This window comes from Aspergillus uvarum, assembly GCF_003184745.1.
Source record: "Aspergillus uvarum CBS 121591 unplaced genomic scaffold BO82scaffold_22, whole genome shotgun sequence".
Lineage (NCBI taxonomy): Eukaryota > Fungi > Ascomycota > Eurotiomycetes > Eurotiales > Aspergillaceae > Aspergillus > Aspergillus uvarum.
Genome location: NW_020291319.1, coordinates 122,167 through 143,559, shown reverse-complemented (window position 1 = coordinate 143,559; position 21,393 = coordinate 122,167). Strand labels below are relative to the sequence as shown.

The 21,393-nt window shown below is 54.2% G+C and overlaps 7 protein-coding genes across 7 annotated transcripts; 4 read left to right on the top strand and 3 right to left on the bottom strand.

The window, feature by feature from the left end:
- Nucleotides 1-725: 725 nt before the first annotated feature.
- Nucleotides 726-2,555, top strand: BO82DRAFT_62017 (uncharacterized protein). Its single transcript, XM_025641393.1, has 5 exons — nucleotides 726-1,037; nucleotides 1,105-1,172; nucleotides 1,238-1,617; nucleotides 1,667-1,731; nucleotides 1,793-2,555. Exons 1-5 carry the CDS (start codon nucleotides 842-844, stop codon nucleotides 2,179-2,181), a joined length of 1,098 nt encoding a protein of 365 aa, XP_025492644.1. The 5' UTR covers nucleotides 726-841; the 3' UTR covers nucleotides 2,182-2,555.
- A 3,551-nt stretch (nucleotides 2,556-6,106) lies between these two features.
- On the bottom strand, nucleotides 6,107-7,356 carry BO82DRAFT_431678 (RTA1 domain-containing protein; the record flags this gene model as incomplete). Its single annotated transcript, XM_025640725.1, has 3 exons — nucleotides 6,107-6,834; nucleotides 6,942-7,077; nucleotides 7,132-7,356. The coding sequence occupies 3 exons, from the start codon at nucleotides 7,354-7,356 to the stop codon at nucleotides 6,107-6,109; spliced, it is 1,089 nt and encodes a 362-aa protein (XP_025492643.1).
- A 699-nt stretch (nucleotides 7,357-8,055) lies between these two features.
- BO82DRAFT_413627 (MFS monosaccharide transporter) lies at nucleotides 8,056-9,771 on the bottom strand (the record flags this gene model as incomplete). Its single annotated transcript, XM_025639893.1, has 2 exons — nucleotides 8,056-9,214; nucleotides 9,289-9,771. The coding sequence occupies 2 exons, from the start codon at nucleotides 9,769-9,771 to the stop codon at nucleotides 8,078-8,080; spliced, it is 1,620 nt and encodes a 539-aa protein (XP_025492642.1). The 3' UTR covers nucleotides 8,056-8,077.
- Nucleotides 9,772-10,983: 1,212 nt separating this feature from the next.
- On the top strand, nucleotides 10,984-12,338 carry BO82DRAFT_281782 (putative isomerase YbhE; the record flags this gene model as incomplete). Its single annotated transcript, XM_025631347.1, has 4 exons — nucleotides 10,984-11,257; nucleotides 11,328-11,368; nucleotides 11,433-11,751; nucleotides 11,812-12,338. The coding sequence occupies 4 exons, from the start codon at nucleotides 10,984-10,986 to the stop codon at nucleotides 12,336-12,338; spliced, it is 1,161 nt and encodes a 386-aa protein (XP_025492641.1).
- A 575-nt stretch (nucleotides 12,339-12,913) lies between these two features.
- BO82DRAFT_413624 (putative glycerol dehydrogenase (GCY1)) lies at nucleotides 12,914-14,223 on the top strand (the record flags this gene model as incomplete). Its single annotated transcript, XM_025639892.1, has 7 exons — nucleotides 12,914-12,974; nucleotides 13,046-13,130; nucleotides 13,183-13,190; nucleotides 13,257-13,414; nucleotides 13,488-13,517; nucleotides 13,577-13,874; nucleotides 13,934-14,223. 7 exons carry the CDS (start codon nucleotides 12,914-12,916, stop codon nucleotides 14,221-14,223), a joined length of 930 nt encoding a protein of 309 aa, XP_025492640.1.
- Nucleotides 14,224-15,019: 796 nt separating this feature from the next.
- On the bottom strand, nucleotides 15,020-17,083 carry BO82DRAFT_413622 (flavin-containing monooxygenase; the record flags this gene model as incomplete). Its single annotated transcript, XM_025639891.1, has 3 exons — nucleotides 15,020-16,241; nucleotides 16,302-16,710; nucleotides 16,783-17,083. The coding sequence occupies 3 exons, from the start codon at nucleotides 17,081-17,083 to the stop codon at nucleotides 15,020-15,022; spliced, it is 1,932 nt and encodes a 643-aa protein (XP_025492639.1).
- Nucleotides 17,084-17,926: 843 nt separating this feature from the next.
- On the top strand, nucleotides 17,927-20,988 carry BO82DRAFT_308589 (fungal specific transcription factor domain-containing protein). The gene is made up of 13 exons (XM_025632320.1): nucleotides 17,927-18,352; nucleotides 18,409-18,641; nucleotides 18,690-18,948; nucleotides 18,996-19,018; nucleotides 19,072-19,144; nucleotides 19,202-19,323; nucleotides 19,370-19,483; nucleotides 19,537-19,605; nucleotides 19,655-19,796; nucleotides 19,852-19,992; nucleotides 20,054-20,125; nucleotides 20,193-20,711; nucleotides 20,781-20,988. The coding sequence occupies exons 1-13, from the start codon at nucleotides 18,287-18,289 to the stop codon at nucleotides 20,841-20,843; spliced, it is 1,896 nt and encodes a 631-aa protein (XP_025492638.1). The 5' UTR covers nucleotides 17,927-18,286; the 3' UTR covers nucleotides 20,844-20,988.
- Nucleotides 20,989-21,393: the final 405 nt, after the last annotated feature.

Below are 21,393 nucleotides of genomic sequence, written 5' to 3'. Positions count from 1 at the left end.
ATGCCTTTGCAGTCAAGTGTAACTCCTGCCAGCCAACCGGTGTCTCAGATAGATTATCCCACGCACACAGCTTCCCATTTGTCGCCCTGGTGCGATGGTTCCTGCAGGGAAAATTCGCTTTCCTCCCCCTGAAAGGCACGGCATCCCTGTCTAGCCACGACTGCCACGACTGCCACGCGATCATTCCACCCCTTCTAGACTACGATGCTGCATGACGATCTTAAGCGCCCCCAGAATCTTATAAGACTCTCGTTCCTGGGGATGGAAGAATCGTGCGGATCAACACTGCAGAACTAAATGAGACTGGGGAAAGCCAGAGCTCCATGGCAGCATGGCTTGATCGATTACCTCAAAACACGGTTCAGGTCTCGTTGAAGACAGAGAATTTCAAACTCCGCCCTGGAGGAATTCCCACAAGCTTAACGCAGCGACAGCCATGGAAAGAAATTCAATAGTCGAGGATTAGAGAGCCCATTCGGACCCTCCCTTGCGAGCGGTGCGTGGTCCGAGGAAACCCATGACAAATGAGCGTGGATTTTCCACTCCCCTCCCCTCCCTTCCTGTCTTCCTCCGGTCGGAGATTCAGCTTTTGTGCCAGAAACCGAAGACCCAAACCTGTCCTTTAAGGTTTGGTGGCGACGCCAGCATAATTCTAAATTTTCCAATAATCTAAGAATATTAATTAAGGTCACCGAGCGATCCTCAAAGGGGACCAGGCCGATTCACTTTAAACTTCCCCTCCGCCAAAAATTTCCCACAATTTTCCGTACATGGAACTGTGCTTTGCCCCGTTGTCGTCCATCATCTCGAAGGGCTGACTCGCACAGTTTGGCAACGCAGGATGACTTGGGAAGAGAATAGATACTGGAAAAATGCGTTGACCATCGTCCCGATCGTGGGAGCTGCCTTCGCGACTGTCACTTATGCCCTGCGCCTGTACTCGCGGCGGTATACCACCGCTGGCTTGAAGTTGGAGGATTTGCTGATGGGCGTGGGGTTGATTCTGTCTTACTGCGCGACTGCCTTCGTGGTGGATAGTGAGTTTGCCTTGCCTGTGTTCTGAGGGACTTTTGGGATGCAATGCTGACACGGTGGATTTTGCAGCTGCGTTCAATGGGGTTGGAATCTCTGTCTCGTCCCTCCCGCCCAAGGAGCGTCGTCGGATTCAATTTGTATGTGCATAAGCCAATCTTCAGCGATCATCATTGACACTTTTTCTAAACCGTTGCACCCACAGGGATCATGGATGATTCAGAAATTCTGGGCGCCGTCCGCCGCGTTCATCAAGATCAGCATCATCGTGTTTCTGCGACGCCTACTCGGCACCCTGCGCACGTACACCCTCATCTCTAACGGGTTGATCATCTTCATCGCCGGCTGGGCCGTCACAGCCCTGCTCGTAAATATCTTCCAGTGCATTCCTGTCCAATACTACTACGACAAAACGTTGAACGGCCACTGCATGGCGGGCCAGCGGGCCTTCTTCCAGGCGATGGGCTCGATTGCTCTTGTGGAGGATGTGATCATCCTGCTTCTTCCGGCGCCGGTGGTCTGGGGGCTTCAGATCACTATACGACAGAAGATCGCCTTGACCATGGTCTTTTCTCTGGGTGGATTGTGAGTTTACTTGCAACTAGCGAGGGAACCTCCAACTAATCATGCTTAGGGTCTGCATCTTCAGCCTGATGCGACTGATTGAATTCCGCAAATTCATCACCACCGATCTCGCCTGTAAGCCAGCGGCCTCCTTGCCCTAGTTGCCCAACCTCGAAGAATTCTAACCACCCCACAGCGTCGAGTGCCAAAGAATCCCTCTGGACATGTCTGGAACTCGACATCGCGATCATCTGCGGCTGCCTGCCGCTGCTGAAGCCCCTGCTGCAGGGCTTCTTGGGCAAGGTCAAGTCCGGGGTGTCAAAGGGCCGGTCGCACCCTTCCTCCGGCACGAAGCTGTACGGCTACCAGACGAGCAACACCCACCACGACGGGTTCCTACAGATTAACGACCTGCATGGGTCGCAGCTGTCCAAGGGGGCGAATGTCGCCGCCGGCGCCAGTCGCAATAGCTCGGATGTGGAATTGCAAGGCATCGCGGTACACACCGTCATCGAGCAGGACGTGGACGACCATCCGCAGTTGTCCTCGTCGGAAACGGTGTCGAATCACGGGTGGCCTCGATGAGTCAGCTCTCATGGCATGACGCGATTGTGCGACAAATTGTGCCGCGCAAACGATTGAAACAACAGCAATTTCCTAAGCTGGTATCTGGGGTCTGGCCCGTATCAGGCGATGTGCGTACTGTGCCTGTGCTCAACCCGTCATTTCCGCGCCCAGGACCACCACCAGTTGGTGGACACTTGCACTCCCGAGTGTCCACATCCACTCCTTCACTTCATGAACACACCAACCTTCCCTAGCATCAAATCTAATGTCGATGATACCCTTTTAGAACTTTACTTCTTGTCTACCGTTCCGTGTCTTATGATCCTTCAATCCCTCGTAAAATTGATCCTGGCCGAATCCTATTCAATCAAACACCGCACGATGCGACACAAGGATCCGAGAAAAAAAAAGGCTAAATAAAAGCCCAAGCCGCCGCTAGTCTCACCCCAAAAGATTTTTTTTTCTGAGGTGCAAATCCACGACGCGCATGATGTCACACCGCAGCGATCCCGGCTCCCCCCGGGAGCAGACAAAGAGAGAGGCACGCAATCGATCGCCAGCCCGGGACCTGTTCCACGGTTCGCATGTCCGTGGTCAGACCAGAGTCTATTGTGGCAGGTAGCCATGGATCGGGGGATTGTCCGGGGAAGAATTTCTCCCGGTGGGGCGAGTGTTTCGTGCCGCGACAACTTCTGACAACTGCGTCTGGTCTGTGACACGCTGAGCCGTGGGATAGGTTTTCTGAGGGAGCGTTGATCGGAGGTCTTTAGATATCTGATGCTGTTGCCCTACTGGTGCAATCCTGTAGATGTACCTCAAGGTGAAGTAATGCACACTGTCGTAGTGAATTGATTGCTGCTGCATTAGACCAGCGACCGGAGCAGCCCGATTGAGAGAGGATCGGCATGCCGAGGATTTGGATTTCTGGTTCCGATTTATGCCCGAGCCCTTGCGATCCACCAGGCCCCGAAGAGAGATAAGAATCTCCAACAGAGGGAATCGAACCCCGGCGGTCGGGTGAGAGACGGTCTGTATACTCCATTTTGTGTGTCGGCTGTTGATCAATGCGAAATCCCGCTGGAGGGGGCTCATGATCTAGTATACAGCTTAACGCAGACTAGGATTTTGACTCAAGGTCAGAAAGAATACACTCGCTTTATCTCAAGCAAAGTTAATCCAGTAACGGTACCTCCGTACTTCCCTCAAACTGAGGAAGCCAGGCCAAGGCTACGTATCATGTCGCGTTAACACGCGGTCGACTCGTCCGTAGACGTATCAGATCATCACTTTGTAAGCTAATATATGGTCGATAGCTCGGTCGCTACGGCACGATGAATACATAATCATCACTGGTCGTCACCTACAGTTCGATGATGGCAAACAAGCTTCAATGATTGGATGGACCAAACGACTGCTAGCCTATATTGTGCGTCAAAGCCGATACAGCAGCATATGCCTTTACCCTGAGAAGAAGCTCTACTATCACTAGATCGCCTACACGCCCCTTGTAATAGACGCTGGCCCCAGAGCCCAGAACGTAGACACTCTTCACCCAAGCACTAGCTCATTGCGCATTGGAACTTCCCATCTGCAGTCTATTCACCCTCGCAGTAATCATATCGGTCAGTAGGTCATACCCATATCGTTCAGCGACCTCGTCCGCGACCCCCTGGAGCTCTTGACGCAAATCCTCATCGTCAGTGCATCCAAAGGGATACTGACTCATCAGCAATTCGACCATATAGTCATGGCCTGCCTCGCAGGCTGAATCAATCGCTCGGAGGATATGATCTTTCTTGGTTTCGGCAGATACAGCATCTTTCTCCAAGAGTAACCGTACAATTTCCACTTGGCCATGGTCTGCCGCATGTCGTAGTGGAGGATACTCGCAGCAGCTATACTCATTCGAGTACGGGTCCGCGCCCTTTTCGAGGAGCAGTTTGAAAAATTCCATGTCATGCTGGCTGATGGCTTCCATTAGCGGCGACGACTCCTGGCCTTCCTCGATCATGGCACCCTTCTCCAATAACAGCAACACCGATGATACATCGCCTCTCTCAGCAGCATAGCAGATTGGCGTCCGTCCGTTTAAGTCGGCATCATTTGGATCGGCCCCTGCATCTAAGAGAAGGGCCACAACCGATTCGCACGATGCAGAGAGTAGTGCCGTCATGTCCACCTCATTCTTTCTGTTGACGTCGACGTTCTTGCCCAGCAGGATGCGCACCACCTCGGAATGGTCTTTCTCAGCAGCCAGCATGAGCGGGGTCCAACCATCTTCATCCACAGGATCCGAGTCAGCACCCGCCTCTATTAGGGCTTCCACAACCCCCACCAGGCCATGGCTTGCGGCCCACGCGAGCGCAGTCATACCATTCTCATCCTGGTGATTCACATCCGCTCCCTGCTCAATCAGCAAAATCGCATCCTCCTCGCGCTCACTTCGGATGGCCCAGATCAAGACCTCGCCGTCCTGGGGATTGTTGAGATCAAACCCAGGGGTGATGGTCTTAAAAACTGCGCGCAGGTCGGCCAGCTTCGCAGCGGGAGGACGTGCAGCCAATTCATCATTGATATCTTTGATCGACTTTCCTCGAAGGAGCTGAACAACACCATCATGGCCAGCCTCGAACGCCGCCTCGAACGGCGTCTGACCATCGCTGTCTTGGACGTCCAGGCACGCATCTCTCTCCAACAGCAGCTTGACAATGTCCGCATGTCCTTTTCGTGCACCCAACGCCATCGGTGTCCGCTGACATTCATCCCCAACATCCACCGCAGCATTGTGCTCCAGTAAGACCCGGACGATCCCCTCATAACCACGTCTGGCCGCCCAGGACAACGCCGTCCCGCCATAGCGCCAGTCCCGCGCGTCCGGATCCGCCCCGGCCTGCAGCAGCATGGTGACCAGCGACTCCGAGCAGCCCCGCTGCGCCGCCGCGATCAGCGGCGATCGCCCCTGAAAATCAGCCTGGTCGACCCGGGCGCCCGCGTCCAGCAGTAGCTTGACAGTATCCTCGTCTCTGGTGGCAATGGCGTGCAACAAGGGCGTTCGACCGCCCGCATCGGAGGTGTCGGGATCGGCGTTGCGTTGTAGGAGCAGTCGCACCGCATCTACATGACCCTTGGCCACGGCCCACGCCAGGCAGCTCCGTCCGAACTCCGTGTCACAAGCATTTACCTCGTCGCTGTTTTGCAGGTGTTGTTTGAGGTTGACGGTTTGTCCGCTCGCGGCGGCGAGGAGGATCGGCGCCTCCCATGGACAGAGGTCGTCGGGCATTTGGGGTCTTTGTCTGTGTGAAAATCTGGTGATAGAAGTGATACTCGTTAGATATGCTCGGGGAAGGTAGTGCGTTTCTATTTCATGTCCGTAGAAGCGTTCATGGTCGCTAATGCCAATGCTTGGCGCGGAAACGGGACCCAAGGAACGGCGAGGGGATAGCCTAGATTCCTGTAGCTGTCTGTTCATGTCCATGCTGTAGTCCAGATCCTAGGCACCTGAGACAGTTGTCCTCACTGCCTAAGTTTAGTGCGCTTGGGCCAAGAGGATTGGGTCCACAGCGCACGCCGGCAGTGCTGCTCACTGGTCTTCTGGTGGTCTACTATCAAACCATAATATATTGACCGCCAGTGGCCAAATTCGACACAATTTTAAGGCCCGAAGTCCAGATGGGCTATTACTGTTAAGACTGAAGTTTGTCAACGTTGCTAATCCGGCCACGTGATTCCAAAGGCCTTTTCATCTTGTTTACATGCGGGCACGTAGCTAGTTCCACCAACCAAGAAGATCAAGGATACGTTCCAGCAGCCCACCTCTGAGACCTCAAAATCGCCGTCAAAGTTTCGAGAGCTTATTCGGAATCAGCGGCTAGCAACTCTTAGATGATCTATAGCAGCATGAACACAATCTTAACAATATAAGCCAAACAAAGCAGAGCCAGCCCTACTTCCGCATGCCCGCATGTCCCCCCTCCAGCACCCCCAACTCCTCAAACGACTCGCCTTCCCCAAGCTTCCTTCTCATCTTTTCCTCCCGCTTGCGCTCCTTCTTCTCCCGCCTCAAGGCCTTCTTCTCCCTCCGACTCAACCGCGGAAACTCCGACCCTTCCCCCATCAGCACCTGCCCGGGATGCACGACATTCAACCCCACCAGCGCCACGAACATGGGCACCGCATCGAACACATACTCGTACCACTCGTGCGTCAGCACGGGGTTGTTGACGTCCGTGCCGCGCGCGTATTGCGCCAGCCGGAACACGATGCGCACCGTGATCAGCCCCAGCGCGAGGTACATCACGGCCAGCAGTCTTTTCCAGGTCGGTCGGAACGGTCCGGCCGCGCGGTGCACGCGCTCCATGTCGAGGGTGCCGTCGCGCTCCATGTACAGCATCTTCCGGTGCAGGTAAATGGTCAGACCCGTGAAGATCAGCACGAAGAACTCTTGCATCCCGATTCCGCCCATGTAGATGTGCAGGCCTCGCATTATGGTGGTTTGCGGTTGGTCCTCGCCCGTGGTCATGAAGGCGCCGGCGAGCTGGACGAGAAAGGCCACGATGTCGAGGCAGACGAAGAGGCGGGCGTAGTGCGTGGAGGTGAGGTTGGCGAGGCGGCGGGTCGGGAGGAAGAAGTGGATGAGCCGGCCTAGGGTCATGTAGAGGTAGGCGTTGATCCCTTTTCATTATTCGGTTAGAGGAGAAGACTTGGTAGATAGAGGGGCTATGGTTGAGAGGGGCTATGATTGAGAGGGGTAGGTCTGGGTGATAAAAGGCGGTGCTCACAGATCGGCGCCAGTAAAAAGAAGATTGTGTACATGGTGTCGTAGATGTCGCTGTTTTGTTTACGCGTGAGGAGGGCGCGGAAGATGAAGGCTAGGAGCTCCCAAAGGGCGCCCATGACTACTACCCAGGCGTATCTCTGGGGATTGTTAGCAGGGTTGAGGGGCGGAGAGGGATACACGCAAAGGAATACCTTCTTGTAGATAACCGCTTGTACGAGGTGGCAGATGGTGGTGAAGCCGAAGAAGACACAGAAGAGTATGGCTGCTGCAAACGACGGCACGTACATCAAGATTGCGTCGCATGCTTCTGGCGGCAGATAGCCATTTTTGCCAGGCTGGGGGTGGGTGCATGTTTCGGTGGAGGTCGCGGAGGTTAGGGCACCGGTGGCCGTGGCAATGGATGTGGTTGTGCTCATTGATGTGACAATGGTCAAATTGCTTGACTACTCTCTTTTCTTCGGCCATTGCCTCTTATATATGCTTTGTTTTCTTCGAGTATTTGTCCAAGATCTGTCCAGGATGAGGCTCATCTAGGCAGCCTTGATCCTTGGTTGCAAATATAGATGTTGCACTCAGCCCGATCTGAGGGCGGCGATCCTGGGAAGTATACGAGCAGCAGCAGCTGTCTTCATTGGCTGGCTTGCTTGCGCTGGTCCTATTTGGGACTAGTGTAATCTTTGCCTGGGCCCTCAGGCCAACGTCCGATCGATAGACGCTCGAGCCAATCACAGCGACCGTTGTGTGAAAGCTGACGTGCTGTCAGAGTTCAGGCTGCTGGATTTTATGCTGCGGCTACGCACAGGAATTTTCATTCAATTGGCACACACCGCCAACATCCTGCGTCTCTGGTAATGTGATAGCCTGAAGGGTCAGACTTGACCGGGGTCCAGGACGTTGTAGGTTGGTAGGGGTGGAATACTGGTCTGACAGCCACCTCCGAGATCAATTCCAGGATACAAACATGTTTACAATCAACTAGTTTCTCTCCGAAACACGCCCATAATCTGATCATGCAGGCTTAAAGAATCGGGGAGAATCACCAAGTCTGGGATCGGTAGTCGAGAGGTATCCCGAAATGTTTGATGTGTTTTATGTAATGTTTTCTCTAACTACCTAGTATACTACACTTCTATTGAGTCAGACCTCAGAGCTTGCGCCACCAAAGTCCACTTTTAAAGCAGCCTCTCTTGTAACATCATTCTCCGCGCGACTACCACCATCCCCAAACATCTCGTCGATTTGCTCCAGCGTCTTCCCGCTCGTCTCAGGCACGAGCAAGAATGCCCACACCCCCGCAAGAATACAAAATGCCGCAAAGAAGATATAGGTCCCGTAAGGAATATTCGCGATCATCGACGGAGTCACAATCCCCACCACGAAGTTAGACAGCCAATTCACACAGGTCGACAGCGCGACGCCCTTGGAACGCAGGGCCGTCGGGAAGACCTCGGACGGCAGGGCCCAGCCGAGAGGCGAGTAGGTGTTTCCATAGATGAGGATGAACAGGAAGGCCATCCCCACGCACGCCCACCCCGCCGCCTTGTTGGACCAGTCCGGCCCGTAGACCGCCGTCAGGACTGCGATGATGATGTAGCAGATGCCCATTCCAAGGCCCCCGAGGATCGCCAGGGGACGCCGACCGATCTTGTCGATGGTCACGAAGCAGACCAGTACGGTGAGGAGCTGCAGGCAATTGAAGACCCCCGCTAAGATCAACGACATCTCACCCGTCTGGCCGATTGACGTGAAAAGCGTCGGAGAATAATAAATAAACGCATTGACTCCAGAAAATTGTTGAAAGAAGCCCGCACCCACGCCCACGGCGGTGCGTTTCCACGTGCGACGGTTAACGAGACTCATCCAGAGGGAAGCTTCTCGCTTGAGGCCTGTTACCCCGGGACGCAAGCGTTCTTCGGTGAGCTTTTGGATCCGTATCTCCGTCATGACAGCTCGGAACTCCGCCTGGACTTTTGAGTCGCTCGTGGGCAGACCACGCAGCTTGCTTAGACTCTTGAGGCAGTCCTCCGGACGGTCGACGAGAGCCAGCCACCGCGGGGAGTAGGGGAAGAAATGGATGCCAACTCCGAGAAGTGTGGCGCTGACCATCTGCAGGCCAAAGGGCAGACGGAATGACGCTTCGCTGTCCACCAGTCTCATCCCGAATGTGATCCAATACGCAATGACTGAGCCAGACACGAGGCAGATGGATTCCAGAACCAATAGGGTTCCACGTAGGTTGGGCGGCGAGATTTCTGAGATATACAGCGGTGCGCCCTGGAAGATGTCCAACCGTTAGCAATCTGGTGAAACCAGTATAGGGGCTCCAAAGATACTCATAATGTACGTACCATAGCCAGCGTGCCAACTCCAATCCCACCAATCGCCCTCCCTGCGACCAACATCCCATAGCTCTGGGCGGATGTCTGGATAATCGCCCCGATGTCGAAAATCACCACGACCACCGTTAGCGCCCACTTGCGGGAGATCTTATCCGCCAGATACGGCATGAAGATACAGCCCACGAAGGCGCCGAGGAGCAGCATGCCGGTCATGAAGCCCTTGCCGAATTCACTGGCCGAGCCCGGGATGGCCGCGTGGAATTGCGGCATGACGTTGATCACGGAGATGACACCCTGGTCATATCCAAAACTGAAGCCGCCCAGCGAGGCAAGGAAGGCGGCTCCGAGGACATAACCTGAGCTGAATAGCCCTCGGATACCGTCCGGACCGTAAGAAGGTTCCTCCACGTTGAGGGCGTCAACGTCAAGGATGGTACCCTGCTCATCGTGCTCCACCGTTGTGGAGTCGTCTCCCTTGGCTCGTAGCTGCATTGAGTCCTTCGAATGATGATTCATGCCTCTTAAGATAGTGGCCTGGTTTAATTTCGGAGGTTGAAGAGGGCAGGAACGTGGTTACTTTAAGTAACCCCGTGGGGGTGGGGGGGGGAACCACTTCGTATCTTGCTGGGGTTACCCCGGGCCCGCCCGGGATTCTCCAGACGGGTTATCACTGGGGACTTGCTACGCCAATCAGATATGCAGGACTGTGGTCGGGTTCAATGACGGTATCGACACGGCCCGTCGGACATCTCACTTGGGCGCTGACCTCGGGCTACTGGGCGTGGGGGTTAGCCCCGTCGCCCGTCCAGTTTGGTGGTGCATACTGTGCATACTGAAAGAATCTTGGTCCGACTGGAAGATTCCTGCTCCGACCAGCTGCCGGGTGACCGGAGTATGGATCTATATTCTACGGGGAAACTGGATGGGTATGGGTGCACATATCACTGACGATGATAGTTGCAACATGTCATCTGCATCATGTAACCCCCTACGAGGGGCGTTGTGGATATTCAAAGATAGAACTCGACAAAAGGACTTATCAAGTAGTGATACACCGCATCTTTACAGCTTCTTCAACCATTCGTTATGAACGACGGCTCGGAAGCATTAGCATGCTGGTTCCCTTGCCTCACCACTGTGGATCACAAAGCAGTTAGAGTTCCGTCTCTTTGTCCATCCTTTCCTACCAGCATAGGCAAGATGCGGGACTAATATGACCCTCGTATTCACCAATATGCACACATCAGATGAAGCCTGGCGTAGACGAGAAAAATGACTTTGGACACACGAGGGAACGACGTTCGTCTCTTGTGCCTGCTGTGAGATTTGTGGAGTCTGTCTCCGCATGTCATTCAGGGTGGACCTTGTGGGCTTACCTATGAGAAGATATACATCTGCTTCTCCGGAGTATTGCATAGTAGATCCAAACCATAGGCAGGCTTGTAGGCTGTGCCCCAATGACATCGGATCGGAGCAAATCTGATATCGGAGATAATCTGATGGTACTGATGGCAGTCACAGTCTCATCGCCCGGTGCACGTGACCATCGGTCATCGGAGATTAGGGCACGCGTGGCCCTCCCTCCATTCACTCGAGCAGGAAATTTAATGGGGACAGAATGAATCTAGTATCAAGGTTGCTATCAGATTGACTTTGAGGAGCAGTTGAATCTGTCTCGCTTCTCTCACTCCTGTTAGAAACACCATGCATTACAAACTTTTGTTATCAGGCGACCGAGCCGACTTCACCACGCTCGCACTCGATCTCGACAAGAAGAAGCTGAGCATCCTCGCGAACTACGCCGCCCCTGACAATGCTTCCTGGATTGAACCCGTAGTTTCACAGGGCAGCGTCGACCAACTAGTTGGGCTGTCCGAGGGCGATGACGTCGGTCTTCTTTACAGCTTCGAAGTAGATCATGCACACAAGGCTTGCAAGATCAGCAGTCGGCAGCCGACCCTGGGAGCACCGGGTCACTGTGAGTCTTCTCAAACATTACATTGTTTCTTTTGAGCAACATGAATGATGGTAACCGCACTCGGGTATAGTCCTCACACTACGCAACAAATCTGCGCTGGCACTTGCCACAGTTAGTCTATCCAACTCCTCCCACTTTCACATCCGGCGGATACTGATATATACATACTAAACAGTATCTAGGAGGTTCCATTGCTCTTTACCCCATTTCAGTCACCAAGTCCGGCACGCTACTGCTTGAAGACGTCCCCCGAATCGAGATCATCCCAGAATTCCCCTACCGGGCCGCGGGACACGGCCCGAATCAAGGCCGACAGCGACAATGCCATGTCCATCAGATCCTTGAAGACCAACGTGGCTTGCTCTACGCTCCGGACCTGGGATCCGACCGAGTGTGGCTCCTCCGGCGCGAGGGGACGCAGAAGCTGGATATCTGCGGCTGGCTGCAGTGTCCCCCCGGAACAGGGGCTCGACATGCCGTGTTGAGTCCGGATGGTTTGTAGCTTTCAATTGCTTCATAGCACCGAGCTAGGTTGGCTGACGGAAGCTTGCCAGAGAGAATCATATACGTCATCGGAGAACTCTCACACACCGTCCTCGCCTTCGACCTCTCCGATGGCCCCGCCGAAGCCATCCCGCCCATCGCTGGCTTCGCTCCCAACATCATTCCCCCGGAAGTCCACCCCGACCATCAGTTCATGATGGACTCTTCCGAGATCTGCCGGCATCCTTCGATTCCCAACGTCCTCTATGTCAGTAATCGGTGGGAGAGGCACATTGCGCGGCGCGAACCGTATCTCCAGAGCGTGCCGCAGCAGCTCCCGCCCGGCGATGCGATTGCCATTATCTTGCTCTCTGACGACGGCAGGAGTGTCAAGGCGATCAAGCACGTGCGCACCAAGCTCGATGTCATCCGTGGGATGCGGGTCAGCGACGATGGCCGGTACGTCGTGGCGGTTGGGCAGGAGGGGGGTGGTGTCGAGGTCTACGAGATTGGCGGGGATCGAGGCGATGTGTGGACCCTGGTGGCTGGGTTGAATGAGGGATTGGAGAGTGGCATCAAACATGCTGTCTGGCTATAGAAGTTATGGGACAAGCCCTGGCTGGACATCACTATCTATTAATGGTACTTTAGAATATAATATAGATTGTCATGACCATTTTTATGACTGAAATCTGATATATAAGTTGCTCCCTAACAACTATCCTCATGCTTCACATTCCAGTTCAAGGTGAATTTCTGCATCAGCAGGACAATGAACATTAGACATCAATGATCAAATGGGGTACTCTTGTTGACTAAGGTCACATATCGATTGAAGCCGAGACTTCTCTTTTGTGGGTGGCTGCTCCCACCTACACAATACTATACATCGTCCTATCATTTGGTAATATTACTCTAGATTACGATCACAGAGCCGGACAGGGACGATTAACAAACCCAGTCTGACGCCATACCGGAGCTCATCGCCAGGGCCGGACATAAGCACTTACCGAGGTCGAAATCAACCCGATGGCGGTTAAGCCAATCTCCGACCCCTCGCTGACTATCTCCGAATGCATTCACAGCGCAGTGCCTTTTTAGAGGCGGTCCCTGCAGCGCTACTTTGCATGTACTTTATTGTATCTTCTCACAAACCAAAATAGCAATATCACCATGGTTCTCTCTACTCACTTCAAGCTCAACACGGGCGCCCTAATTCCCGCCGTCGGTCTCGGTACGTGCGTATGTCTGTGGACTGTCGTGGTACGGTACAGTACTTGCTAACACTGGGGTTTCATTGTGTAGGAACCTGGAAATCCGAGCCCGGAGAGGTGGCTAAGGCGGTGGCTTTCGCCCTCGAGAATGGATACCGTCACATTGACGCAGCATTGTGAGTCTTGTTGTCTCCCGCTGTCAAGTTTTCCCCCGCTAACATGCTCCAGGATTTACGGTGAGCTCAACTACATTGATGGGCCATTCCACCCCTTCCATGACTAGACTAATGCCTATAACGTAGGCAACGAGAACGAAGTCGGTCAGGGTATCAGAGACAGCGGCGTGCCCCGTGAGGAGATCTTCATCACCAGCAAGCTCTGGAACACCCACCACCCCAACGTCAAGGAGGGTCTGCAGAAGACTCTGGACGCACTGGGCACCGACTACCTCGATCTCTACGTAGGTCTTGTCCAACACGTGACACTCGCGTGATACCTTGTATAGTATCAGGGCTGACCCACGTTGCTATCAGCTGGTGCACTGGCCTGTTCGGCTTGTTCCGGTCAGTCCTCCTGGTCCCTATCCCTAGCCTCTCCATGGGCTAACCTCATTCGCGTACAGAACGAAACCAGCGAGCTTCTTCCAGTGAACCCAGACGGTACCCGCTCGGTGGACCGGTCTTGGGACCAGAACGAGACCTGGCGCCAGATGGAGGAGGTGTATCGATCCGGCAAGGTCAAGGCCATCGGTGTGGCCAACTGGTCCATCCCCTACCTCGAGGAGCTGCGCAAGAAGTGGACGGTCGTGCCGGCTATCAACCAAGTCGAGCTGCACCCGTTCCTGCCGCAGCATGAACTCCGCGAGTACTGCGAGAAGCTTGGCATTCTTCTGGAGGCGTACTCGCCTCTGGGCTCCACTGGTGAGTTTCGCACCGCCAGAGCGCATAGTCAATCAAAAGTCGCTAACATGTGTGGTCAGGTGCCCCTATCATGTCCGACCCCGAGATTCAGCAGATCGCGGACAAGAACGGCGTCTCGGCCGCCACGATCCTCATCAGCTACCACGTCAACAAGGGCGTGGTGGTGCTGCCCAAGTCGGTGACTGAGAAGCGTATCACCAGCAACCGTGAGGTCATTGCGCTCTCTGAGGAGGATTTGGCCGTGCTCGATGGGCTAGCGGCCAAGGGCAAGGCCCAGCGGCTGAACACGCCGCTGTGGGGGTTCGACCTGGGCTTTGCGGACTGGTACGGTCCGGTCAAGGCGCAGTGATGCCGTTGGTGAGATCATGCCGTATAGATTTATGAGTTAGAAAGCGAGTCTTTGGTGATAGGCTGTACAGAACTAAAATGAGATATTCTTGTTGCCCATTCACAAAATATATTACTTATAATAAAAGACCTGAGTCCGTAGTTTGCCTGTTCGCACTTGGCGAAGCGCCGTACCTCTCTACCTCGTATATATATATAAATTGGAGGGTCTCACATTCTCCAAATGCATAAATTCCATTTGATCAGAATATAGGTCTCGTGCGGATGTTTAGCTCGGGGGAATCCGGAGACAATTTGGCACAGGTTGAAATTATGCCCCGACCGGGTGTGTTATTGATAACGGTTAGGTATATGCACATGATATAAAGACTGGTAAGTCCGAATTTTGATGGTAATACCTTCCGCCCTTGAGATCATGAGCTCGTTTCAGGGTAGCTCAATCAAGGGACTTTTTAAAACTTGGGTACAGGAACCCTTTGCGGCAGCTCGTTGCTGTATCATGGACACGACATAACCTGCGCTATTTCAGCCTTACCCGCAGTGAGATTGAACTACATAGTGAATCCTGAAGCAATTTTGAGTGTTTCGAATGGAACTTGGTCTATGACATGAGATATGTCTAGACTAGCTTCGGACACACACTCTTCTCAAAGACTTCTACTTTACAATATTGCACTGGGAGAAATAATATCAAGACATCTGACATTGACTAACAACGCATTGCAGGAAAAGTTCGTAATCATGAGAATAATCCATACTTATGTACACACAACCCAAAAAAGCACACTAGTCTAAGTCTAAGCCTTGTACGGCGCGGGGGAGACCCCCTCCATCAGCGCCTTAATGCGCATCGCCATGAGCTTCGAATGGAAGCGGGTGTAGGGTAGGTAGCCGACCATGAGCCAGAGGTTGGGCACCCCGGTCTCCCGGTAGGCAGTCTTGAACTCGCCCTCCTCGTCGATGCCCCAGATGGGCCCGCACTGGCTGGCGATCTTGTCGCCCAGCGTGGCCCGCACGGAGTCGATGGTGTTGGAAAAGCCGGTGGCGAAGACGACCAGGTCGAACTCGCGCTCGCGGCCGTCGCTGAGGATTACCTTGTCCTCCGTGAAGCGCTCGATGTAGCCCGGCTCCACCTTGATCTTGCCATTGATGATGTGCTCGCACGCACCCGCGTCGAAGTAGAAGCCTCCATTGCGCGTCTGGCCCAGCGTGGAGCCGCCGGTGCCGCGCTGACCGCGCCAGGTGCGCAACCCCCGCGCCTGCAGCGCATCCAGCAGCGGACGGTCGAGGTCCTCCAGCACCTTGGCGTTGCGGCGGGCCAGCTCCTCTGCGGGGCCCGTGGGGGTCGCGAAGAAAAAGCGGTCCTGTTCCTCCTGGTTGGGGCGGTTGCCCTCGGCATCGGGGCCGTAGTTGCCGATTGCGCGGGGCACGGAGTGGGTGAGGGACATGATGTAGGTGGGGGACCGCTGTAGGAGGGTGACATCGATGCCACGGCGCGAGCAGTCAAAGGCTGTGTCGAATCCGGAGGAGGAGGTGCCTACCACACAGACCTTCTTCCCGACAAAATCCCGTGCGCTGTCGTGCGCGGTCGAGTGGCGGATAACGCCCTTAAAGTCAGCCATACCGGGGACCTGGGGGGTCATAGGTACGCCGCACAGTGAGGTGGCCATGATGACCTGCTTGGGGTGCAGTTCGCGAGTCTCCCAGCCTTCCTTATTGATTGTAACCGTCCACCGGTTCTGATTGTCTTGCTCAGCCTTGACTACCTCCGACTTGGTCCAGACGTTCAGCTCCAGCGCCTCGGCGTACCACTGCATGTACATGCCTTGTTTCTGGGCGGGAGTGTACGTGGGCCAGAGCTTAGGGTAGGGGAAGTAGGGCAGGTCGTCAGCCCAGTGAGGGAAGTGCAGCGAGAGGTACTCATAGCGCTTCTTCCAGACGTCTCCGATTTCGTCGCCGCGCTCGATGATCAGACTGTCCATGCCCAGTGCCTTGCATCGGGCGGCCAGCGCGAGACCACTGTTGTGGGGTAAGGGCGTCAGCACTTGCATTGTAGGGATGGAGAAGGGAATTGCTCACTTCTGTCCACCACCAATAATCAGAACCTCCGGAGTGGCAGCCTTTACTTCTGCGGCCCGCTGCTTCTCCCAGCTAATAGGGCCGGTCATATGCCCGTCGGCCGGGGGCACTTCTGGGAACTGCTTTAATTTCTCGGTCACAGTGTGCATGGTGTAGATCTTCCACCCCTCCTTTGTGAGAACGGCATTGATCACTGCTGAAGCATTCACATCTTCAGTCTCAAATGACACAACAAACTGTAGCTGGGCAAAATCGGGGTACGGGCGCGCAACCGCGGGAGCGGGACTAAGGAACTTGAAGTTGGTGGCTTTCGTGGTTGGGAAAAGGTCCTGGGCAGCCTTCAGGATGGCGGGGTGGAAGTTGAACGTGCGGTAGTCCCAGGTGAAGGACAGCTTGTCGCGCCAGACACCTGTATTGAGGGAAAGTCATGTCAGTTGGTTGCATGCATGCATGCCGTATGTGAGCACAAAGTAAGACCTACCATATGGGAGGAAGAGATCGGTGAATGCTTGCGCATCGCCAGCTCCCATGCTCTCGGAAAGGCGGGCGACAATCGCCCTTGCCTCCTTCTGAGCGTCGCAGTCGCAGGGGATCTCAACTCCCAGAACGTCTGAGGTGGGAAGAGGGTGGTTGTACTTAAATTCGTACATGTAGTTGTCGTCGACAGGAGGCTTGGAGGAGGGAGTATCCAGCTCGCTGACCACGACCTGGGCCTTGAGGTCGGTCAGGCTGACCTGGTTTACTTGGTTGTCCAGGCTCGACTCTTGAACTTTGAGAACCATTTTGCTTGTTGAACAAAGGGAACAATTGAAACAATAATTCAAAGCAAGTCTAATCAGCAAGGACGTGATGTTTGTTTGTCGAGCTCAATTTTTTGCTTCTCCAGTCGCGTCTTCTATACCTTTTTCAAAGAGACTCGTCTCTCGGGTAGATCGGGCCATTTCCATCTTGCGACCGGAGATACAGCAATCGGGAATCGATGATCGGAGATAATCTCTCGTATCTTGCCGGTGTCACATGACCGGGGATATTTCTCGCCTCTCCGATCCCCCCCTCGGCTTCCGCGTCGTCGACAACACCCCGCTGTCATTTCTTCCATGCAACCCGATTCATATGGCATGATGACCAACAACCCAGGATCGGACCGCTCCCAACCATTGGGAAGAGTCAACCATGAGGCCGATGACGATCCCAGGCCGACCAAAAAGCAGCGAAGACAGCGCCCATCCCTCAGCTGTGCAGGTCAGTGCTGCTTTCCTCGTAGAATGTGACGGTCAAACGTATAGAAAGGTTTCCAATAACCCTTGCAGAATGTCGCCGGCTGAAGATGAAATGTGATCGGCAGTGTCAGTAACTTGAGTTTGACGTATGGAGACCGTGCCCACCGGCTGAAAGAAGGAACATTGCAGTGCCGTGCTCAAACTGTGTCCGCCGACGCCGGACCTCATTCTGTAACCCAGGTGCAGCCGACACTACACCATCCCGGTTTGTTCACGGTCCATGTGCTGATGCATGCCTGCATAATACTAATTAGATGCTATGGCAGAGGATCTGATACATTCAGAAAGCAGCGCAAGGGTCCTGCACAAGCTGAACATCCCCCTCCCCAGGAAGACAATGCACCCCGTTCACCCGACACCCCTAGCTTGGCTCATCCATCCATACACACCTGGGACACGCCATCTCAACATGATACTTCACAACATCACGGTCAGGCCCAAAACACTACCGCAGAGCAGGCATCCGCCGACCATTCAGGCCGCAACTCACAGCAACCACCGCATAACGGCAACAGACGGGATGACTTTGAACAACTCGCCCTTCTAGCCCACGCGCTACAGTCCGACCCTTTGCAAGAATCCTCTTCAGCTGCTTCAGGCCGAATTAATCTATCTGGGCCCAGCGATCGAAGGAACAGTGGCTACCAGAATCCCGTCCCACAACCCCTTGGCGTGGCCGAACCGAACGGCTCCTACGGCACGTTGATGTTGGGTAAAGGAGGTCGGTCCAAGTACCTGGGCCCGACGGCCGGCAGTGAATGGTTGAAAGAGGTAGGTTATCTCTGCTGGAGCCTCGTTCACAGCCATTGAGATATGTATACACGTAGTCGGAAACCCAAGACGCATCGGACAGCCTCCCGGTGACTCGCGCTCCTTCCCCCAAGATCCAAGATTCGGTTCCAACCCAGCCTTGTCGCTTGACTCCCGGTACCACTCCCATCGCCTTTCCGTTCAATGCGGCAGCCTCTCACGTCAGCACTCGGGAGCTGCTTTCCCGCCTCCCAGCAAAGGAGGAGGCGGAGACATTGGTGGGATCGTACTATCGCTATTGTGCTTGGCAGTGAGTGTGATTGACGGGCTTTATGAGGTAACTCTGACAACGATTCAGCCATGATGTTGCTCCCAAGGCCAGTTTCCAGAAGACATTCGACCGCGTCTATAAGTTTGCGGAGGGGGCGTCCGTGTCTCCACGGGTCAATCCGCAGGAGATTGCGCTGGTGTTCATCGTTCTGGCTCAAGGCACCTTGTTCAACATTGAAATGCCTAACTATGATCCATCGGCTGAGGACTGGCTGCATCTCTCGGAGTTGGCTTTGGTAAAAGGGCGCTTCCTGTCCAACAACATGGTCGCCGGACTGCAAACTTTAGTGAGTCTTGAGCTTGTCCCTAACACTTCACCGCTAACAATCAGCAGCATCTGATGGCGCATCTGCATTTGTACGTTACTGAGAGGCTCCGCAGTTTGACCCCAATCGCTGACGTTGGTCTAGACATTTAGATAAAGGGGGTCGAGGTGACAATGCCTGGCCGCTCTGGGGTCTGGTCATGCGGTTAGTTCAAGCGGTAAGCACGACTGTCCCAGTGAAGTTCACCACTGATGGAGATTTGGTTTTTGTCTAGATGGGTATGCATCGGGACGGTGCCCGCTGGAATCTTCCGCAGGATGTGATTGAAGAAAGACGCAAGGTGTTCTGGGAGCTGAACGCCGCCGACACCTTCCAAGCACATTGCTTCTCAAGGCCGTATGGATCCCCGGTCAGGCTTTGCGACATGTCTAATTTCAGGCAGATGCGCTATCAATCCGGAGCATTGCGACGTCGCATTTCCTTCCGAGCCGGCGAACACAACCGGCGAAAAGAGCTACTCGATCCTTCGATTTGAGCTGTCCCAGATTTCGTCCGAGTGTGTTTTCCCCATGTCATTCCGGAGATGCGTAACGGCTGATTAGACCGCAGAATTCTCCATATGGCGATGAAGGTGCACAAACCACCCTACTCTGCTGTCACCGACCTAGACATTAGACTGTATGTACCCCCCAAGTCACAATCTTCTTTGCAAACTGACGCCCTGTAGCGGCGAATTCGAGCGCAATCTGCCGTTCTCCCTTCGGTGTCGAGCCGCGTTCCTGTCAATGCCCTCTCGCTACCCTCACGTCGACGCGGCAACGGAGGCATCGCCCGAACCATCCCGCAGGTCGATGACCATTTCTTTTCAGGTTCGGCTCTTCTCTGTGCCAAGCCAATTCGATTCTCTGACAGAATACTTGGTAGCAAATGAATCTAGCGCTCAACATTTCAGAGACGATCATCAACCTCCATCGACCATATTATGCGAAAGCACTGTACGATATCAACGACCGGATGAAATCCGTATACGCCCCTTCGTTCTTGACGGTCATAGAGCGTTGCGCCGTGAGCCCTTCCGTCTTCGATGCCCCTCTCACAAGCAATAGTCTCGAGCTGACGCATACAGATCATTATCGCAATCGTCGACGACATTCACACCCGCTTCCCGGCGGTCAGCACCAGGCAATGGAACTTCTGGGTATGCACATCCATCCGAGTTTTGCCGTGCCAGAAGAACTTTTCTCACAACCGCTTTTCTATTCTAGTATCACGTCTTCGGCTCCGCCCTCTGCCTGGGAACCCTCGTGCTGCGCGACCCCAGAAATCCCATGGCCACCTTCGCCCTAACCCAATTAGACGCCGCGATCAACCTCTTCACCTCCTTGATCCAACACGGCGCCAACACCCCCCGCTACGGTCGGAATCTGCAGTGGCTAATGAAGCTCCGCGCGCGGGCGTCGGCCAAAATCGCGTCCGCGTCGGCGCAGCCAGAGGCTCCGAATGATGCGGTCCGGCGGGAGGACCGGGAGGACAGCGAGGACGTCGAGCTGCTGGGCTGGCGGACGCGACTGATCGAGCGGGCGGGTCAGGGCCGCCAGACGATCCGGACGACGATCCAGCTGGCGGATGAGACGCCCACCGATTCGCCGCATGGTATTGACGTAGGCTCTAATCCGTCGCCAAATGACCTTCACCATCCTTTTGGCATGCTGCAGGGTGATAGTTCGATGATTATGCCGGGCTCGTCGTTGCCGATGGTGACGCCGGGTTCGACTAATGAGCTGGTGGGATATTCCTTTCCATTATCCGTTGTCTGCGGTCTGCGAAGGCTAACGTGTATTGTATCAATGTAGTTGCAGGACTTCTGGGATCCGATGCTTCTGCAGGATTTATTGGGGAGTATACCGCTGGGCTAGTTGGGTCGTGCCAGGCCCTACGGGGTGCACTGGTTTGTATTATGTAGCTGCTACTGACCTGCATATGCCTCTTGGGTGAATTAGCATCCTCCGGATAGGGTGAGGTGCACTTTTCCCAACTCTCTCGCTTACTCTTCCACGTCGTAATCAAATAGCGAATATGTAAATAGACGTGTATAGCTTATTAATCACTCAATCTGTGTTTTTTGTTTCTGGAACTGTGTAGAAAACACCTGTATGAATCAAGCTGAATTCAAATGTATCGATGGAAGAGAAGACGAGGTAGCACTTACTTCGTACGATAGATTGATAGATAGGGGAATGGTGAGTGGCATGTGAGGTCAAAGAGGAAAGGCTTCAGATTTGAATATCAACAACTATGAAACTTTGGATATTCCCGTGGTTCTCCCTCTGATGTCGGAACTGTCTCGCTCGGGCCTTTTAGCGGCATGGAAGAAATTTCCTGGACACGTACAACCAAGCCCAACCTTCAATAAAGCGATCTCGTTTTGAGATGTTTTAACTCTAGTGCTAGAACTAGGGCTAGAGA

Bases quoted from the DNA above. Each gene is read 5' to 3' on its own strand.
- BO82DRAFT_62017 (XM_025641393.1), top strand. From the start codon at position 842: ATGACTTGGGAAGAGAATAGATACTGGAAAAATGCGTTGACCATCGTC. The intron at 1,038-1,104 runs GTGAGTTTGCCT...TGGATTTTGCAG, and splicing joins GACTGCCTTCGTGGTGGATA to CTGCGTTCAATGGGGTTGGA. The intron at 1,618-1,666 runs GTGAGTTTACTT...AATCATGCTTAG, and splicing joins GTCTTTTCTCTGGGTGGATT to GGTCTGCATCTTCAGCCTGA.
- BO82DRAFT_308589 (XM_025632320.1), top strand. From the start codon at position 18,287: ATGTTGGGTAAAGGAGGTCGGTCCAAGTACCTGGGCCCGACGGCCGGC. The intron at 19,145-19,201 runs GTAAGCACGACT...GTTTTTGTCTAG, and splicing joins TCATGCGGTTAGTTCAAGCG to ATGGGTATGCATCGGGACGG. The intron at 19,993-20,053 runs GTGAGCCCTTCC...TGACGCATACAG, and splicing joins CGGTCATAGAGCGTTGCGCC to ATCATTATCGCAATCGTCGA.